Source organism: Calypte anna, chromosome 17, assembly GCF_003957555.1.
Source record: "Calypte anna isolate BGI_N300 chromosome 17, bCalAnn1_v1.p, whole genome shotgun sequence".
NCBI classification, from domain to species: domain Eukaryota; kingdom Metazoa; phylum Chordata; class Aves; order Apodiformes; family Trochilidae; genus Calypte; species Calypte anna.
Genome location: NC_044262.1, coordinates 2,703,472 through 2,724,589, shown reverse-complemented (window position 1 = coordinate 2,724,589; position 21,118 = coordinate 2,703,472). Strand labels below are relative to the sequence as shown.

General features: G+C 49.3%; 1 protein-coding gene across 1 annotated transcript in view; it reads left to right on the top strand.

Moving 5' to 3' along the window:
- The window catches only part of ASTN2 (astrotactin 2), a 269,480-nt gene that overhangs the window by 40,620 nt on the left and 207,742 nt on the right, over positions 1-21,118 (top strand). The window contains 2 exon segments of the mRNA XM_030461317.1: positions 7,299-7,448; positions 15,373-15,480. Coding sequence (XP_030317177.1) covers positions 7,299-7,448; positions 15,373-15,480 — 258 coding nt within the window.

Genomic DNA, 21,118 nt, shown 5'->3' with positions numbered 1-21,118 from the left:
AGCCCCATCTGCTCCTGAAAGATGCAAAAGTGCGAGGCGAGAACCATTGGACTGAGACTCTTAAGCATTTGATCTTTTGCAGTGTGTTTAGAATTATATGGCATGATCTTAATTACCAACGTGGGAGGTCAGGAGTGTGGTGAGGAAAAGGAGGGTGGAGGAGTGGAAGGGAAAGTATGGGGTGACAACTCACAGCCTCTGTCGATGGGGCCTCAGTTGTGGCGAGAGTTAGAAACGATGCCATTAATACAATGCTTATTCATTTCCCATAATAAAAAAAAAAAACCTGAAAGGGCTTTGCAATTGCCTAATTCTGAATGAAATTAACATTCTGTGGCATTTTGCAGTAAACGGTTGGTTTGCACACATGAGTGGAGGCAATTAGCTGGGAAGTGATTGAGCTCCGTGACTGGAGAGAGGATGAAGCGGGGTCAGAGCAGTGCTGGGGGCTGAGCTGCCCCTTCCTGCAGGGCTGGGAATTCCCTTGGGTCCTGGGGGCTTGAGGAGCTGCTCACCTGGTTTGTAGCAAGGATAGGAGCTGAAGGTGTTCTCTCCTGCTCTCTGTACATGTAGGAGGGGAACAGCAAAGCTTTGCAATAAAGAGGAAAAGCAAAGTTAGGGTGTGTGGTCAAAGAGGGTGCAGGGTTCCCTGGGGCTCCCTGGGTCCCTGTCCCCATTGCAGGTCTCTGCCCCCCATCCACGCTGCACACCAGCATCTCCCATCACCCCTCCTTCCCTGTCACATGCTCCAAGCTTTATCAAAATCCTATGGCAACTTTTTTTTTTTTTTCAGATTTGTAAAACTACTGAAAACTTCTGATCTTGTCAGGATTGGGGCTTTATTTTTTTTTTTTCTGTCCCCCCTCCCTTGTACCAGATAAGGACTTTGCTGGCTCTGAGCCTGGAGCTGAGGGTGGTGCAGAACAGGATAGGGAAGCAGTCATCTCATAAATATATGAAGGAGGAAAGTACATTTGTTCAAAAGGAGACATCTTGAATAAAACTTTCTCTTCTTCTGCTACCCTCCCCCTGCAATTTGCAATTAAAATCAGACTATGACGTATAAAAATCTATTTTTATAGCAAGAGATTTATTAATGTATGCAACAACCTATTAATGTATTAATAGCTATGTTAAAAAAAAAAAGAGTATACATTTTCTATTTTAAAACTCAACAAAAAGGGCCAGGAAAGAAAAAGTTGAGATGGAATACAAATCTGTATTCAAAATGCTCCCAAGTTCCCATATCCCTCTGTTGCTGCATCTTGAAACCCCCTCTGGGTAAAAGAGCTGCTTGGGGAGAGATTGATCCTCCCTTGCATGGTGCTGGCAGGCTGGGCTGGGGACCAGCTCCAGCAGCACGTGGTGCCACATAAATCACTTCTCCTGCTGGGGTCACCTGAGGATGGCTTGGAGATGTATGGTTTGTAATAGGTGCTTGGTCCTCTGATGTATGGGGAAGTGTGGTTATTATTTGTGCCTTGTTTTGAGGTTTATGTATATGTATAAAATTTATTTTAATAGATATAAAGACGTGTATCTTCTGAGTGGTTGTGTAATGCAGCCAGAGGTGTCCTGGTTCTCAGATGTGGTGTGCCTGAATGTGCCATGTGATGGGGACTAATGGAGAGCAGGGGACTGGTGGGGACAGAGACTCCTGCTCAAGCATGGTAGAGATGTTTGGTGGCTGGAGAAAGAAATGGAGAGCTCAGGTTCTCAGTGTTCCTCGAGTCTTTGTCACATCCTCTGTGCTCTGCTGCAGGACCTTGCTATCCAGATCTGTGTTTTCCTCCCAATACATGTGAAGCTTTTGTACGAATCTCTCCCACCCTCATCACGGAGGCACTGGTGTAATTGCCTCATTTTATGGTAGGAAAGCTCTCTGCTTTCTGGAGCTCAGTACCTTCAGGGTGGCACTGCTGAAAATCAGTCCACATCCCAGATTCAGAACAAACGCCGTTGCTTATTTCATGCTTCGAAAAGCAACAAACAGCCATTATTTAGAGCTGGTGAGCAAACTGGGTTTCCACCATGTGGAAAACTTACAGTATTATGAGATTTATACTCATCTCGAGTAGAATCAGAAAGCTGATTTCTTGAAATACTCTGTAGAATAGAAATTTCCAAGATACCAATCCAGAAGCATCTAAACGTACTTGTTGAAATTCAGGGGCTTGATTTGGAGGATCCAATCATAACGTTATTAAAGCTCATTACACATGGCTGGTGTTTGCATGGAGCATTGTGGACGTAAAAATGCATTACACCTCCTGGGCCAGTGCAAATGATTCCTTGGAGAGCATCCTACCCCGTGCCTAGAGCAAGCAGGTGATTTGCACAGTACTAGAATCAGGACTGAGAAGACAGGAGGTGGGCATGGAGAAGAGCTGGTGGCTCAGATGAGGGGCTGTATTCCACACGTGGCTATAGATGGCATCATGAGTGTCTGTCCAGGTCAGGAGGTACAAATCCAACCAAGCTTGACTTCTAATTCCACCCAAACTTTTCCATTTAATCCTTGATTGAGTTTGATGTGTTCTTGTGAAACACTTCAATTCCAGCACAGCGACATGCTCAGTTGAGCAGCTCTTGAGCTACTCAGCGAGTTACTCCTCTCTCTAAAACTCTGGAACTGTTTTAACCACTGGTGATGTTGTGGAATCAATAACTTGCCTTCTGACACTCAGAAATCTGAGAGGGATGTGAAAACTGGGGGCTTAAACTACTTTTTAAAAAATACTTTATACTCAATACCTAGTGTGGGAAGCTCTAACAGAAGTTGCTGTTGTTTTTCCAGTCTTCTCCCTGCAGCTATGAGTGCTGATGTTGTGTGAGGACAACAAGGACAGTCTTGGCTTCAGGGACTGTAACTTTAAGTTGAACACCAAAGAATGGGAGTCTTGGGCAAGCTGGCACCTTTGCAGACCTTAAGCCACACCACTCCATTTTAATCAGCTGCAGACACCAAGCTATGGGGCTGTCCAGCCCTCCCAGCTGCCCAGTGACACACTGGGATGTTGAACCTGCTTTGGAGAGGAGCAGCTGCCCTTCTCCTGCCCTGCCAGGGGCCAGTGCAGCACTGAGTGGGGCTCATATAAAGTTTGATATAAAGTTTGTGTTGGCTGCAGGACCACTGACTTAGGTGGAAGCAGAGCTGCTCCATTGGGGTCCTCCAAGGCCATGTCTGAAGACCCTAAAATATCTGGGGAAGATGGAGGTCTTGTTTCCAAGGGCTATAGGGTATTCCCATCACCACCACCTCCATCCCAGTTTCCCAGCTTCTGCTGGCAAAACACAGCTTGCACAGTCAAAGGGCTTTTGCTGTTCCTTATCCCTTGTGCTGGATCTGTGGGGATGCCCTGGAGAAGTGGAAGGACCTTCCAAGTGCAACCCATGAAGGTGGGAGGCATGCAGCTGGTGCATCTCTCAGATATGGGGTGTGAGTAGTTGATCCAAACCTGGGACTGTGTTTTGAAGAATCCCTCCTGACTGCTGAAGCAGGTGAGAGACTGGTTTTGGTATGTCATCAAAACAGTTCCCTATATCCAGCCTCTGTGCCTGGGCAAAGCACAGCTCTCAGGGCTGTGCTGGGAGGGCTGGAATGAGTGCTGCCACTTCCCCATCACTGTTGCTATGTATTTTTACCCAAACATGGCTCATATTGTTCAATTTTAACTTTTCTTGTGTCGTTGTTGTAATTTTTAAGCCAAACATCATATTTTCCCACTGCAATTTGTGGCAGCAGGAAGGAAGGAAGAAAGGCTGTTGGTAGGAATTGTTTTGTGGGAGACATGAAAAAAGAAGAGGGGAGCCATAAGGAGAGCAAATTGCTTCCAAAATAGCATATGGGGGTGGACAGGAGGGAGGTATAGGATGGGAACATGTAATGTGCTTTACAAAGGTACATTGACCTTCAGCTGAGTCCTAAAATCACTGCCAGAGATGGGAACTGATTTTTGTGGAGGCTGCAGAGCCTCCTGCTTCCTCTGCTTCAGCCTGTTCCTGGGGTTGTTATGCTTCTGAAAGCCCTTGCTGCAGGATGGGGTGAAATTGAGTTCATAGCATAGTGCCAAACTTCAGGGTGGATCTTGTCACTGCGCTGGAGAAACTTTTAATATAGTGACGAAGCTGTGAGCTCAATAGCCTGGTGACTTTATCTCCTGGAAGCTAGGAATGGGAAGGAAGGCTGTTTGGCAAGCTTCACTGAAATAAAGGATGTATTTGGTATCGTGGGGAGGAGCTGGTGCCTGGGCACTGGGGCTTCAGTGTGCTGGGGAGGGCAGGCAGCATCCTGCAGGGTGCTGGGGAGGGAGAGCAGCAGCTTGTGGGCAGTGCAGCAATGCCTGGAGCTGTGGGTCAAGCCTGTGTTTTGGACCTGCAGTCCAGGCAAGTCCTGTGGGGCAGAGCTGGGGTGTCACAACTCTGCAGTGAGGTGTGTTATGGTTCTTTTCAGAACTGTTTAAACCTCCATAGGAACAGGGATGCCAAGTATCCATGCAGTGTGTGTACCTGTGTTTGCCATGCAGCTGGGTGATGCCTGGCAGGCTGAGCAGTGGGGCCCTACCCCTGGCTGTCAATTCTCAAGTGGCTGGCTATGAAAATCCTCGTGTGGCAAAGCCCAGGAGGCAGTCTGAGGTGGACTGTGTGGATGTGATGGACTCTGCCCTGGTCAGCAGGGTGCCAGCAGCCTCAGCAAGTGCTGTTCCTCATTACCTTACAGCACATTGGGTTCTTCTTCCTCCGTTTTGTCACTGTTGACAGTGTGTGAAGGGTCCTTCCTTCATCCTTGACCCCCGATGCTCATTCAGTTGAATCTCAGCTTACCTTTCATTTGTCAGCACAGGTTTTCTCCATGCTGGCCATGTAAAACTCCACTTGCTGTGCTCATGCTGACAAGGGGTTTTTTTGGTTCTTTTTTTTCTCTTTCCTTTTGCACACAAGCTGTGCAGAGCGGTTCCATGCACCAGCTTTTTGCCCTCATTCCTGCAATGAGTATTTGTAACAACACTGCAAATAACCTGGATCTGCAGGGCCTCTTTCCCCCCAGGGTGATGCTTCCCCCCTTGCTTTTGGCATTCACTCCTCTGCCCAGCAGATGCCTCTGGGTTGCACAGGGAGCAGATGGGGTCCCATCCCTGCGGCACTGATTGCTGAACAAGGACCACGAGACCTGAGACCTCCCCACATTTCATGGCCAGCTGAAGGCATTGGCCTCTCCCCCTGTCCCCTAACCCTCCTGTGCTCTCCTTCTGGCCTCTTTTCAGTAAATAAACCTCAGCCGTGTGCTTCCCAAGCTCTTTGCTCTGCTTGCACACGTTATGGATCACACAGCCCTGAGGTTCAGATAACTTCTTGCCATCTGTTGTCAGGGAGGCCCTGCCATGCTTGCTCCCAGGGAAAGGAGCTGCAGGGATGGGCTCCTCCCCACACACACAGCACTGGGGTGCTGAGCCATACTGGTGCTGCCCCAGCATCCTTCCCTGTACCTTGGTGGAGCCCTGTGAGGGAGGTGGAATGTGTGCTGCCAGGGATGGGACTGGATGCTCTTTGGAGACCTTTCCCTGCTCTTGATGTGTTTTATTTTTAATTCCCTTTCTATCCTCAGTTCTGGGGCATCTAACAGTGCAGGATCCAGCCTCGTCTGCTGTAAATGTCAGGGGCTTTGGGGAGCTGCCTTTGATCTGTGGTGCCTGGGGGAGCCTGGTCTTGAATAATTGGAAGACATAACATAGCAGGTCCCTGAGGCCACTCTCTCTTCTGCAGCTCTTCCAAAATGGTTCCCACCCTGGGTTATTATGCAGGCAGCAGGTTTGGTCCTCATCTCTCCATCACTCAGAGAGACAGCACTGGATGGATGGACCCTCTCCTGAGCCCTCCTGGTGTGCTCCCCAGTGGATTATGGTACATTTTATGCAGCCTGTGAGGGCACCCTGGGGTGATCTAAAGCATCTTACTCCTGGGGAAGCCAAGGGCATCACCTTTGGCATTTGGGGAGAAGGAAGGAAGAGCTGCTCTGTGGGCTGGGGTGACATTGCCTGTGGCATGGTGTTGTTGGGGCTTTTCCTATCCCTTTGCACAGGTGACTGATGGAGCAATCTGTTGGATGCTCCACATTCTGGTTGTCCAGGGCAGTTAGGCACCCCAAGGAGCTCCATGGAGATCTGGGATTCTCTGGGTCTGGGATATGGGGTGGGGTGATGCATCAGCTTGTAACTTTGGGTAGGTTGGGGAGCTCCAAGGCACTCACTTTTCCCTTATTCAAGTGGGACACAGGGTGCCTTCTGGGCTGGTGATCCCTGCACAGGCAGGGTGTGGGCTGGGGGAGCTTCAGGAGCTGATCAGAGAGACTTTGTGGCTCTGGAAACAGAGACAGGACAGAGGTTATGTTCTGCTAATGAGTTGATTCAATGGGCTGACAGAGGCCAAACCATTTGTTAAACCTGGAAGACCTCTGTGGCCTGCAGGAGGACAACTCTTTTGACCTGAATTTCATCTTTACTCTTTGCAAGTGGTGTCACGATTTCCCACAACCTCCTAGTGGTGGGTGGTGAGTTTTGTAGTACAATTCTGGGGGATTTTTTGGCATTACTGGGTAGGGGGGATGTGAGAGCAAGAAGAGGAGTTGTTTAAATGCCAGCAAGCAGTGATGTGCTGGGGTGTTGCAGCAAGCTGTCTTGTGAGTTCAGATGCTGCTGCTCAGCATTGGGATGCAGTCCTGGAAGACCCCAGGGATTTCTGCTGCAGCTCAGAGCACACCTGGACCACCAGTACATCATCCACTTAGCTCCCACCCCAGCCTGGTCCATCACTCTCTAATCCCAAACTTGCCTTTCAGGGAGCACCTGACCTCCCAAAAGGCTGCCAAGCCTGGGGTTAGACTCCAAGCTGCCGGGGCAGACTTAAACCCAACTCAAAGCCAGTGCCTGGGGAGTTTCTGTGTGTTTTGAACTCTTCAGGCTGCAACTTGGATAAGGGCACGATGCTTGCAAGTGTCCCACATGCACACGGGGAACAGAGAAGGAATAATCCAAAATGCTGAAAAGTAGCATGATAAATGCAATTTTTGTAAACTCTCAGTTTTCCAGTTTCTATGGGTTTGGTATGGCTTGGAAAGCACTGGATGGGTTCCTGTGGGTGACTCTACAGGGTGCCCTCGAGATCTGTCACACCTTGGCACGGCTTTTACCCAAGGACTCAACTCTGGCTCAGGCCCAGAGCAAGGAGAGGGTTGGACGGGTGGCTGGGACTCGGCTGAGCTACTCCTCTTTTAACCTCAGTCCCTTTTACTGGCATTGCAGCTCCCGAGGTGACACAGGAGACAGTGGAGTCCCTGATGCAGAAGTTCAAGGAAAGCTTCCGTACCAACACCCCCATCGAGATCGGGCAGCTCCAACCTGCCCTGCGCAGCACGGCCGTGGGGAGACGGAAACGCCGGAGCCGGCCCCGAGGTAGGATCCATGGTCACCTCCTCTGGTGCCCAGGGTATGGCTGGAAGAGTTTATTTAGCTGGGGAGGAAGACAGGAGATCCTCACCCTCACTGCTAGGGGTGGGGATCCCAGAGCTCCTCTGTGACAGCACATCCCCCCCTGTAGCATCCTCCAGGTGGTCTGTGGAGGTGCCTTGGGGTGGTGTCACCCCATGTCCCCCCAGGGATTTATCCAGTTCTGCTCTGAGTACAGGGGCTCTGCCAGCTCCTCCTATTAACTGAGGTTTGGGGGGAGTGAAACACAGTTTTTTTGTAAGCTTTTATTTCAGAGGAAGGGGTGAAATTAATTTTGGCTGTAATATAAATTACTGGTATCTCTCTTTGTTGCACTTTCCCAGGTTTTTTTTGGACTGTGTTTTTGGGGGCCACACAGAGTGGGAGCAGCATTTGTGGCTCGAAAGGCTCTGTGATGCAAAAGCATGCTGGTGGCTGCTGAGTATTAGCTGTGGCTCTAACAGCCATTGCCAGCCATGCTAGAGCAACAGGAGGAGGTTGGCTGGAACAGCCCCAGGAAAAGCATTTAGTCCTTGTGTTGCCTCTTAGGGAAGGAAACTGCCTCCTCCTGTTGCTATTGCTGCTTAAAATGGTAACAAGTGGGGGTTAAGTTGGGGGTGCTGAGGCTATGGGGGGGTTAAGTCCACATTTCCAGCTCGGAAGGAGGAGGAGACATCACTGAGGTCCCTCTAAAGATGGTGGGTGGGGGTTCCCCTTGGCCATGGTCTCTCCCATGCACCACAGGGTTTCTGTGGCAGCTTCTTTCTGCCTACTGTTGGTTTTGTTTCCCATTTATTTATGAGTCTTAAACGTGATCTTTTATTCTGGATATGCCTTCCTGCAACACAGGCCTGGAGAGGATTTTTATTTTTTTTATTACAGCTCTGCCCATAAATTATTCACTTAGTGTGAAGAAAATGTTCTGACTCTTTTAACTGGTTTAAATTATTTGGTTTGTTTTCTAGTATTTATTCAAACACGTACATCTGGATTTTAGCATGTGGGGGGATGCTTTGGGGCCCATAATAATTGTCTGGTGAAGTTTCCCTGATTCCCTTACTCCAGACTCTTTTGTTTGGTTTTGTTTTTATTTCACTTTTAAGCTGCCTTAAGGCAAGAGGCTTTTTGGTCACTAATGGAGCAAATCAATTAATCCTCTCAAACAAGCTTAGGAGGAGACATGATGCCTGGCTGCAGGCAGAGCCTCTGGCTGCATGGGAGTACTGTGTGGCCCTGAGCCAGCCCGGATTGTCCCCCATCCTTGGGGACAGCATCCTTCATCTCCCATGGGCTGGAGCTACCCTCTCCCTGCAAATCCCTCTATGTCCCGTGCTGGAACATGCTTCAGGGCAGAGGGAGCTCTTCTCAAACCTCACTCCATCACCACTGCCCTTGGATCCCTCTGCCCAGCAATGGCCACTGGAATAGTCAAGGGATGCCTGGGCAGGAGACCAACCATGCCCTTGGTTGCTCTCCTTTTCTGTCCAGACCTGTGTTTTCACAACATGAGGGTTGGAGCCTGGCTTGTACCCAATGTCTGCTTGAGCTGGGGAGCTCAAATTCCCCTCAGGCTGCTGTGCTTAACCTGGTGAACATCTTGTGCTTTGTGAAGTTTTCCTCCATCCCTGCTTGCCGTGGCCCCCAGCACCAGCAGTCCTTAGCCCCACACAGGGAAAGCTGGGCTGGGTCCAGCAGGTCCCAGCAGCAGGCTCAGCCAGACCTGTTGGGGGAAAAAAAACAAATTGTATTCCCTGGGACCCCTGTTCCCAGCAGGGAAGGGACTCTCTGGGAGCCAGGGTAAGCTCAGCTTCCTGGCCACAACTCTTTCCTGTTGTGGCTGTAATTTGCTCCTGGCTGTCTCCCAGGGCACTGGGTGTGTGTCAGGTATTCAGGCTGCCTGCTCAGCACCATGCAGGTGCTTGCACACCCCAGTTATGGGGAAGGATGCAGGTGAGGGAGGAGCCAGGCATCAGCACCTTGAGCTACTCTGGTCCTGATCTGGTCCTGACCAAAGGGACTGGTGGATGGGTGGGGATGTCTCACTGCACTCCTTTGCTGTGGGGCTCAAGCCTGGTAAAAGTGGAGAGGGTGATTGGAAGAGCCCAGGTTAGCAGGGGGGGTGACACTGACTGTTCATGTCCACACCAAGAAGAGGATGGGTTTTCATGGTGTTGGTGCACAACCTTCTGTTGTTTCCTTGGGTCTCTGCAGCTCCCTGACAGATGGTTGCATTTGGTCTCACAGATTCTGGGGATCTGTGCATGTCTTATTGTCCAAGGCATAACATATCTCGGGGATTCAGGAGGGGAGTGGGACTTTGAGGACTTTGAATGTCTCCACCTATAGAAGCCCTCACTGGCATTCCATAGAAAAATGATTTTAGGGTCTCAATCATCAGAAATTGGTGAGCAGTCCTGAAAAGCAAGCTAGCTCCAGCATTTCGTGGAGACCTGACTCCCCAGGCCTCATCCTGTCCTCTTTTCCTTCTAATTCAAATTTATTTTCACTTACAAAAGCCGTGGCAGGGGTGATGCTGCTGAGACTGCATCCAGGCCTTTCCCTGGTCCACTCCTGGGCTGGAGGTTTTGTTTTTACAGCCCATGGTTAATTGTCCCTCTGGCAGGAGAGAAGTTGGAGAGCTATTGAACATTAAGGTTAAACGATGATATCACAACTCATGATGTTTGCATTTTACATCCAATTGCAAATACAAACCCTTCGCCTCATTAATCCTTCACAGTCCGTGGGGCTTTTTTTTTCCCTCCCCACTCCCCCTAAATGAAATTGTCCATTTGGGATGCATTTATTTCCCTCTAACAACCATGTGACAGTTCCACTGATGGAGTTTGTGTCCAACTTTGTTACTGGGTAGTGACAAGTCGACCTGATGGATGTGTGTATGTAATTATTTTCTCGCAGTTCGATTTAATTAACGCTTAACCTCATCAGAGCCCTACAGCTGGAGCGCTCTCCCTGCAGGAACCACTCACACCAAAAGCATTTCTTCCTTCATGGTAAAGCTCAGAAAAGGGCTCCTGTGCTGCTGCTGCAGAAAGGAGAGGATAAAACAAACAACCCTGTGCCCCAGCCCGAGAGAAACAAATCTGGGATAAGCTCTGCCTTGCTTCGCTTCCCTGCACTAAGTGCATTTAAACTGCTGCCTATTGCTTGTCATTAAATCTGATTCGGCTCTAAGTGTTTCTAACGGCTCTGGGAAAGGTCGTATTTTGCTGAGAAGATGGACTTAAAAAAAAAACCAAAAACAAACCCAGCCACATCACTCTCTCAATTTATGATCCCATATAGCTTTATTTTATGTAATACCTTCTTCATACAAACTTTCTCCCCAAACACTTTTATTGAGTGAAGAACATTTAGAGTTTATGAATAATAGAAGGAAGAGCAAAGGATGGCAAGAGCCGAGGTATTCAGGAGGGGTGGGCTGGAAGGAGAATATCTCTGCTGGGAGCTGGCACTGAGGAAGGGAAGGATGCTGTGTTCCAGAGGCTTTGGTTTCCCTGAGTCCCAAAATGCAGCCGGGCTGGTACCCGGAGTATCCCAACACAGCTGGAACGGAGCAGGGCTTCAGCCAGGAGAGATCCTCTGGAAAACGGGAGAGACCAGAGCTGAGGGTTTGGGTGATGGGCCACCGTGTGTGCCCACCCTGGGGGCTGGGGTGAGGTGTTGGGGTGCGGGGCTGGAGATGGCCCTGGGGAGGGGGGGAGGTTGGTGTGCGCAGAGAGGGGGTCTGGTGCCCTCTCCTGGGGCAGCCCTTTAAAGCACCCTGCCTCTGAGGAGAAACAAGAGATTCAGAGGTGCTCAAGCCTGAGCCGGGCAGTTGGTCAGGGCTGTGGCTCCTTGTGCTTTAGAGGTTTTTGGCTGTGCCATAATACACCCAAAATCACCCCCATCCCATGATCTCTGCTTTTCTCGGGATACCTCAGCTCCCCCCTTGCCTGATCCAGCTGTCCCACGGTGCTCAAAGAGCATCACATTTTCCTTACAAGGTTTTATTGGGGGTTTAGACAAGAGTTTTTCACTTCATCCAGTTCCAAAGCATCACATCCAGATTCATCAGTTGGTCCTTGGTGAAAACAAAACCTTTCACAACTACACAAAGGCTGAGGTTTGGGATCATTGTGATTCTACCAGGATGGAAGCCAGGCACTCACCTGGTTGTTGCACCACCACCCTTGGGGGTGAGTGTTTTGGGCAGAGGCAGAAAGAAAAGGAAAAATCAATAAGGAGGAAGAACTTTCCTCGGTTGAAGCCTGTGTGTACCCCTGCTGCAATGGGGAACCAGAGCAGAGCCCTTCCAGTTTTAACAGGATTTTATTTATTTATTTTTGGTTTGTTTTGCATCGACTGGGCACATTTCAAAAGAAAATGCTTACATATTTTTTTTTTCCCTTCTGACAATCGCATCCAATTTACCTTTACCTGGCCACACTTGTTTTTTTCAGTTGACTGATGAGCTTCTGGGGGGCAAAATAATTAAACTGAAAATTTCCACTTAGCTAACTGTGTGGCTCTGTGTCACCCTGCCAGCTCTGGGTGCACAGACCCTGCCACAATATCAGGGATGATGAGGAGGGGGCTTTCCACCTGTTTTTTTTTACTGGGCAGCCTGGGAAGAGAGGGGCTTGCTATGGCTGCATTGCACAGGGCACACAAGTGTGGAGATGGAGTGAACTGAATGCAGCCAGCAAGGAGGTGGTTGTGGGTCTTGAATGCTGTGGTGTGTGCAGAGTTTGGCCCTTTTTTTGGAGGGGAAAGATGCAGAAAATAATTTTTCCTTGGCAGGAGGTTGCATGGATGCAAGTGTCACTCGGGGTGACACCATTTGGGACAAATACAAGCTCTCACTTCTATTACAATATCCAGCCTGGAGGAATTAAGTTTCAAAGGTCAACTTGGTTTCACACAGGAGTTCTTGAAAGAGCTCCCATTACTTATTTCTTTATTTTAACTCAGTTTTGATTTGTTTTGCATCCGTTTTGCTTCCCTGAAAAGCTCTGTAACCCCCTGGCTTTGAGGAAGGGATTTAAAATGTCAGGTTGGCTTTTCTTTTAATGACAGAAAAGCGCCTTTAAAAAACACACAAGCTTTTGGCTAGCGAAAAGTCTCTGGGGATGACAGAGCCTCTAATTCCGGAATTTTATTTCCTTAGCCCCTGTTTAGCATTAACTCTACCATCTTTAATTATGCCACGACGAGAGATGTTTGCCTTGGCACCCCGCCTTGCTCCCCACTAAATTAATATCGGGCTCAAAATGAGTGCCCTGCCCCGGCGCGTGGCTGAGCTGAGATCTATTTGAAGGGATTAACGAGCTTGTAAATCTGCAAACAGGATTAGAGGCAAGAGCATCTTCCTTGAGCTCCCCCTCCTCACTCCTGGGCCCAGACAGTGGGGCAGGAGGCAGAGTGGGGCTGGGTGAGGAGAGGGAGCTTCATATTTTTTTCTGTGTCACATCTTACTAGCAGGAGTAAACTGGGTGTAAAGGGGGTGTAACTCCTCAGGAGAGGCACTGCAGAAAGTTACTGGGGTGTTATAGGTACTCAGTGCTGTGAAGCTGAAGTTTTCCTGTCCTCTTTTCTTCTAAGCTTGCAACCAGTTGTGGTGATTAGATTTTCTGCTCATTGGCCTTTTTCTTCCTCTTTTTAAAGAGAAAGAGACCTCTGGCCAAACAGGGGTTTTCTCCCTGTTCATTCATCCTCATCAGGAGCTGCACGTGGGTGCTCTCTGCTGTGAGTGTCCTTGACCTCATCATGAGCATCCTTAGCCCAGTTGAGAGCATCCTTGGCCCCATGCCTCAGAGACCAGCCTGCCTCTGAGGCCAGCCAATGCAGGAAGTATTGCCCCAAGAGTGAGCATCTCACAGGGATGCTTCAGCAAGATTTTTGGTCCAGTTAATCATGAAATCAGGCTCACAGCAGAATCAGTCAAGGATTTGCACTCTTGCATCCTGTAAGCTGCCTCAGCTGGACTCCAGGACCCCCAAAACCACCCCTAAGGTTCTTTCCAGCATCCTTGATAGCATGAAAGGGTGAAAGCACATCCTTTGCAACCGTTTCTCTGCCCTAAGCTTGTGTTTTCAGGCTGACCTGTGCCACCAGGTGTTGGGTCAGGGGAGATGTTTCCTCTGTGGGCTGAGGACCTGCGCCGGGTCTCCCAGCTGCTGTATTTATACATCCTGCACACTGCTGGGTAATCAGAAAATGCAATATCGCTGTCACCAGTTCTCTGAAGACATCCAGCCTGAGTAATTTAACATGTCAGCACCATCCATCATGGAGACACAGCCAGCAAACAAATGCTGAAAGGCCCGAGGGGGCTGGGATGGTGGCTGGTGGAGCAAATGCTGCCTGCACACCTTGGCATGGGATGGCAGAGCAGAGTTGATGTTGCTGCCTCTGTCCAACCCAGCCATCTGTCTGCTCAAAAGTGAGCAGGTCTGGCTCATGGGAAGGTGACAGAGGGATGCACCATGTCCTGTCTGCACAGGCAGCATTCAGATCCCTCTTCCAGGCAGAGGTGCTGGTTCAGCCGAGCTCCTGGGGCTAAACTAAACCTCCTGTAGCTGGTGTCTGTCTCCCAGCATCAGGCACCAACAGCATCAGAAGAATCCATGGCAGCCCCTGCTTGGGGGGAGAGGGGATGTGTGGCAGAGCTGCACTGCTGGCCAGTTGCCCAAGGGCCTTCATTAGAAGCCTGAGTTAATTAAGATTTTCCTCACTGATGTGAATAAGCTTGATTGGTCCCACCACTCTGCAGTTGCCCTCCGAACCCCAGTCCCTGGCTTGCGGGTCTGTTGTGACATTGCAGCACTGAATGCTGCTGTGTTGCAGCCACTGCAGGTTCCTGCTGCTTTCATGAAGAAAGGAGCTAGCAGAGCCTCTTCTTGCCCCCTGTCTCTAGAGATCCACCCCCCCAAGGGCACTGCACAACTAGATTGGGGTGCTGATGGGTCCACATGCCAAGTTCCTGAAGTCCAAGCAGCTCCTGCCAGCCACCTCTCACTGTGGTGATTAAGGATTTCAGAGGGCAGAAGGCACCACTCATTTTCTGTTCTCCTGCCAAGAAGTGGGGAAATTGTGCTTCTGCCCAGAATAAAGGATTTTTTAAAAACAGTAAAATATTTTAATGGCAGTTTAAAGGGCCACTGTCAACCCCCAGAGGCCTCTTTGCTTTAAACTCGGCAAGGATTGAGGGACTTCTGCCAGTTTGAGTCTGTGCTGCTGCTTAAGCATCCATCAGGCCTTGGTGGGTCTGAAGGCTGAGGCAAGCCAGGTTTCTCAAGCATCCCACTCCAGGGAGAAGATCCCACATAAGCCACGAGCCACCCCTGCCATGGTGGTCAGTGCTGGCCACCATAGGGCTACAGGCTGCTAGCCATCATGGCAAGCTGGTGGAGCAGATGGTCCAAAGTGGGTTCAGAGGGGAGGGAAGCCAAATCCTCATCATGGAGCAGGGTCCTGAGTGTCTCTCAAGACCAGGTTTCCTCCCATGCTTCTTGTCTCTGCTGTGTTTGCTTTGAGGCCAACACCCAAACTTCACTGCACTTGACTGTGCAGGTGTCCTTGGGACAGCAGCTCCTACCTGCACTCTTTCCTTGTAACTACATTGCAATGCATTTCTAAACTACATTCCTGGGGGCAGAAAGCATCTTCTTACGTTTCTCTTGGGGTCTTGCTTGTTGATGAGGGCAATAAGAAACCAGTAAATCAGGAGTGGTGAAAATCCCCAGCTGCTTATGTTGAGCACCTGTGGAGGGAGTGGGGGACATCAGCCAAATCCAAAGCTTTATCCAGGAGCTCCCAGCTCACCCCACTGTGTTGCATCCCAACAGCAGCTGCCAGGGCTGATTTTTCTCCCCTCTATTGCTTGCAGGTGGGATTGGTTTTGGACGTGCCAAAGGAAACTCTGGCTCAGAAGCAGATGATGAAACCCAGCTGACCTTCTACACAGAGCAGTATCGGAGCCGGAGGCGAAGCAAAGGTACAAATGACATGGGCACTGGGGGGGCATGTGGGTGGAGGAGGAACAAAAGGACTTGAGCACCCTGACTCTGGGTGATGCTCTTTGATGCTGCATGAGTCTGGCTAAGGACCCCAATACCAGGCTGTGGGGTAAGGACATCTTAGGATTAGCTGTTTGTGTGATGCAGCACCATGGAGGAGCCATAAATAGTGTTTCTCTGGGATGGTGATGAGGTTCTGAGTGTCTTTGATGATTCCTGGTATCAGTTAGATAACATGTGCCCTGTCACATCCTTAAAGCTGCACCAGCATGTGGTGACTGTGTCCATTGTTGTCCTGATGCCAGTGCATCTGTGGGGAATGGTCACCTTGGTAGTTCTTGCTCCAGATTCCTGTTTTCTACCTACTATTTCCCATGCAAAACACCCATCAGATGGAAATTTCCCAGGCTTCCTCTCGGCACAAAGGCAATTAAAAGGAACAAATTCAAAATGAGGACTGGGGCAGGGATTTGTAGCCCAGAGTCCCTGTTCCTTTAGGCTGTTTTTGTGAGTTAGAGGAGCTGAGAATCTGAAACATCATCTGCAGTTTGAAATCAGTGTCCTCATGTTTTCTCTGATCCCATCACACCATAACATCTTCGTTTGGAACCCTTGCACCAAGCTCTCTGTCAAAGTGTGAGCCTTTCTCCTGCACGTGAAAAATCACTGGCAGGAAATAACCAGGTTGGGAAGCAATTTGAAAATTGCACTCTGAGTCTGTTCTCTCCATTTGGTTGCTGTATTAAGCTGGTACCTTGGCAGAGCACAGCATGCCAGGGAGATGCCTTCACCTACCTCAGCCCCACTTGGTCTAATGGTTAAGCACTCTGATAAATGCTTGAAATGTGTTTGTTTGAATATGAAATTACCTCAACACCTATGACCAATGTGCCGGTTACACATGGGAATAAACACAGGCATGCAGAGGGCTGTATTGCATTTGTTCTTGGCAAAAGGCAGGGTACAATTTTTTTTCTCTTCACGTATTCTAGAACCAGGAGAAATTCTCCCTGAGTTTCTGATGAGCTTTTGATGAAAAGGGAAAGAATTCATGCATTAAAGTCACCTGTTGCAGCACAAACATGGCTGCGTCGAGGGGAAAAATAATTTGAAAGAGAAGGAAGAAATTGGTGGTATTGCAAAGAGAGACAAAAGAAATGGTCCCGAAAAGTTGCTGGTGCAGGGGAAAAATTTCTCAAGTGCTGAAGTAGTTTTTTAACAAGTGATTCTGAAATACTGGGCTGGGTGTGAAAGTCATTTGGAAGAGTTGCTGAAGTTTGGAATTTTTTTTTTTTTTTTTTTTTTTTGCTACAACAAGGGAAGGGGTAGACTGTGTGAGAGCAAGGTGTGTAAAACTGTTTTAATGAAAATCAGATAAATCTTTGCTTTCCTGCTGCCTTGATGCCATTCCCCGTGAGGTCAAGTTCTGTCAGTCTCTCAAAACAGGCTCCTGCTGTATGCTGGGTACAAAGATATTCATATTGACATACATGTTGGCTTTGAGTTGTTTGTTTAAGTTTCCTGGTAGGGCAAATATAAAGGAATAGATAAATGGGAAAGATTCCTTTCTTTCTCTCTGAATAAGCTGTTGCTCACCTGGGCAGCTTTGATGGCTGGGTTTGAAGGGAATTCAGGAGGAAGAGCTGCCTCACACAGTTGTATGGAGCTGGCTGTTAGATCTGTGTTAATGTTTGAGTGATGCTGCCAGAACCTGGTTTGTTCATGTTTGGTGGTGGCTAACTGAGGGAATTGTCTTGCATAAAGTCCCCATTGTATTTCCCCTCCTGTCTAGCTAAATGTTGCCATTGCTGCCTCCTTGAAAGGAATTTTCCATTATCCTTTATCCTTCCATTTCCATTATCCTTTCATTGACTCTTCTCTCTCTTGTGGAAGGAAAGCAATAGCTTTGTGGGAAGTCACAATACCAAACTCATAATTACAAGTCCAACAAAGATCCATAATTGGACGAGATCATAACTCTAATAGAGAAAGATGTCTCGTCAGATAGAGTTAATTCTTACAATGATGTCCCTGTATTGATTGCACCAGGGTGGTGTCATTGCAGGTGGTGTGAGTTATCAAGTCCAAGGAAAGATTCCTCAGGGTTTCTCTCCTTGGATTAAGTTTTGTAGGACTGAGCCTAATTATTGGTACTGTCAAGGCATTGATCCCAGCTGATGCTGTAGGAAGTTTTCACTTAGGTGGTGTGTAGGTTCATCTTCCTTCAGGGTTTGTTGAAGCTGGCTGGTTAAGTGGTTGTGAAATTTGTCTCCTGTAGAAGAAAGATTGCAGGTTTTGTAGTGCCTTGGCAAAATATAGGGACATTCCTGTAGGAAAACAGCCAAAAAGAGCTTGTTCTAGTAGCTCAGGAGCAGCAGGCATGTTGATATCTGGTTTTCAGTGCTGGGATACATGGAGAAGTAAAATCTGATCAGTCCAGGCACAGAAGCAGGGATGGCTGAGGCATCACCTTCTGTGGTCCCAGTGCACTGTACCACCATCTTCCCAGATTCCAGGTCTGTGGGAACCCCTCATGACTACAACAGGTTTCTTCATGCCAGGGCTCCACTTTCTTCAAGGCCTGGCTCTCCCTTTTCTCATTACTCTGGGAAAGCTGGGAAGCATGGGAAGCTCATCATGTTTGGATTGTTGTAAGTGCGTGGCTCTTGTCTCCAGGGCTGGTAGCCATCACACCTTTCACCAGCACAAAGCCACCCTTAGAGCAGACTGCCAGTGTTGTGGAGATGCTGAGCCACATCCCCAGCTGCCCATCATGGGTGACATCAGGCTTTGATACTCACTGATTTCCTCTCCTCTCCTGAGCAGTGTGGGATGTGTTCAGTTAGCTTCCCCTTTAAGTTCAAGAAGAAAATGTTAGTGGCAAACCCCCAAACCAGGGAGGCAGAGCCCTGCAAACAAACATTGCTTACAGGGTGCTTCATTCCTGCTCCACCCTCCTTGACCCAGGCTGGTGCTTGCTTCCTGCCCAGAAAAATATATCCTGCTCTGGGACTGAATCTGCAGCTCTGAGCTCCCCAGGTTACATGTGGTGCCTACCCAGGTGTCACTCAGGAAGATGTGGGGGGTGAGGGGTGTCAAAAAAAGGCAGCATTGTAACTCTAAGACCATCTCAGGCTCCCTGTAGCAGTGGGCTGACCACTGTGCAGTTTGTTAAGGACTTGGGGAGCCTACCAAACCTTCTTGCTTGCTGGTGGGGAGCAGGAGGTAATGAGTGAGCCTCTCCTACCTCCATCTGCTTCCTCGGGCCTCCGAGCAGATGCTCTGTAGCACAGAAATGTTCCTGCTCTTGTTCCTGCTCCCTTCTAGGAGAAGGTTTCCAAGGGTAGATGAATAAATGGGCATTGCATCTGGTCTGTAGCTGCCTGTATTAGGGGAAACTGAGGCAGGGAAAGTGATGGCATTTTGCCTTCAAGGGGTTTGAGCATCCTAACTCTGTTCATTCTGCAGGCCTGGAGAGCCCCTGGGGTCTGCTGGGGTCTCCTCAGCTGCTGTCAGGCTGAGGGTGACCTCAGTCCCCTGCCAAGCAGAAGGGGCAGGCACAGGGAGCTGCTGGATACCCAGATGCAAAGCAAGGTGCTGGGTGCAATCACAAATCAATGCTGTTGATAACATGATGGTTGAGGTGCCCTGGAGGGGCCCTGTATAGTGACCCAGCCAGGATCCCTCATCCAAAATCCTCAGGTGACTGCTGCTTTTCAAACAGACTGTGGCAACTGCATCAGCTCGAGCCAGGTCCCCCTGAGCTTGCTCCTCCCTGCTCTGGCATCACTTCACCCCTTACAGCATCGCCTCTAAAAGAGGAGGAGGCAATATCCTGCTCTGTTTTCATGCATAGTTTCTGTTCAGGTGGCACCTTTGCATCCCAGCAACCTTCTCCTATCCCAGGAGAGATCCCCAACACCCCAGGGAAGGGGGGACATGATTTAGGAATGCTCTTCAGCTGAGATCTCCATGAATAAGGCACCTGGCTGTTTCCATAGCATGCAGTGATGGTTTAGACAAATTAGATGAGTCCAATTATGTACCTTGGATTGGTGTCAGCCACACGTGTGTGTGTGTGCCTCGCTGGCTGGCAAAGCCTTCAGAGGGCTGTTAGAGAAATGAGAAGCTGAGCTTTGATCTGTCTCTGTATTCGGTGTTTAAAACAAGGCCTTTTATAAGGGAATATTAGGTATTCGGAGTCTGTTACATATGAGGAAGCTTCTCTTTGATCCTCTCCTGTCTCCGGAGGCAGCAGGCACTTATTATTTCATGGGGAACTAAACGAAGTGCAGAATGAAATTCAGGTAGGGTTCTCTGTGCTCTGATGGTGCTCCCCACTCATATGGGTGGGGGGGCAAACACCTCTGGCACCTCATCACCCTTTCTGTGCTGGGGTCCTCAGGGAGTCGTCCCCCAGGTCTACACTGGGTCTGGCTCACCACACCAGCAGCCTCCAAACTGGAGGACATGCTGTCAGGAATTAAATGTTAGACAAAAAGCAATAAAGCAAACATTGTTTTGGTTGTTTGCACTAGTAAAAAGGATTAATGTGTCAGTCCATACCTTGTGCTGTCTGTCTGTGCTCAGGGAGGGGACCCGGAGCTGCTTGCTGCAGGGACAGGAGGGATCTGGTGAACACCGGACTCATTCAGGGTATTTGGACCTCTCTGCCAAGCCAGGGAAAAGCACCTCAGAGTGGACAACCAGGGTCCCATGGGGCCAGGACATCCCCAGATCTCTGGGGATGAGATACCTTCATGGTACAAGTCTCAGCTTTACACCCTGAAGCACTGGGGGTCCATCTACTCTCCAGGCTACACCTCCAGCAGAGCCCACACTCATGCTCTCGGTGGTGGTGACAATGAGGGACACTGTCAATGGTCACCCTTGCTGGGCTCTCAAAAACCTCCACCAAGGATGCTGTTTTTCCATCCAGCTAACAAAATGTGGTGCTTTCACATGATGGCTTCTTTTGCTTGCAGAGCCAGCAGGCACCACATCAGCAAATGAAACCCACCCCAAGCCCCTCTCCAGCCCTCTCAGACACCTGGGCAGGGAAGCTGGGCTGGGGTGCCCTCAGCAGCCCCCTTGCTCCCCTAACTCCTTGGTGGCTGTAAGTGTGGGGGTGCACAGGTCTCCTGCCTGTGCCTGAGCACATCCTGGGGGGATTCTGAGGTTCTGGGGGTAGGAGGTGCTGCAGGGAGCTGGTTACAAAGTGTGTGCGGGGGGGTTGCTGTTAAAGCAGTCGTGGTGCCACGGCTGCCCCAGGCGCTTTCACTTCCCCGGACTGCGTAAAAGATCGCAGCTTTTACATCTGTTCCTGGAGGCAATATGGGTCTTTTTTTATTATTATTATTATTTTATTTATTTATTTATTTGATTGTATCTGATACAGCCGCAGCGAGTAATTGAGTGTTTGAGAGTGAAAAATTATCTCTCTGGCTTGGCCCTCATCTTGACAGCAAAGCAGCACTTTTAATTTAATTTTGTTCAGAGCATGTGGGTAACAAATTTCACTAATCGCTCTGCTGTCGCCCTCCGCATGGTAACGAGGCTCTTGTTTCCCGGGAAGCGGAACATAAACAGGAGGCTGGATGCGGGCGGGGGTTACCG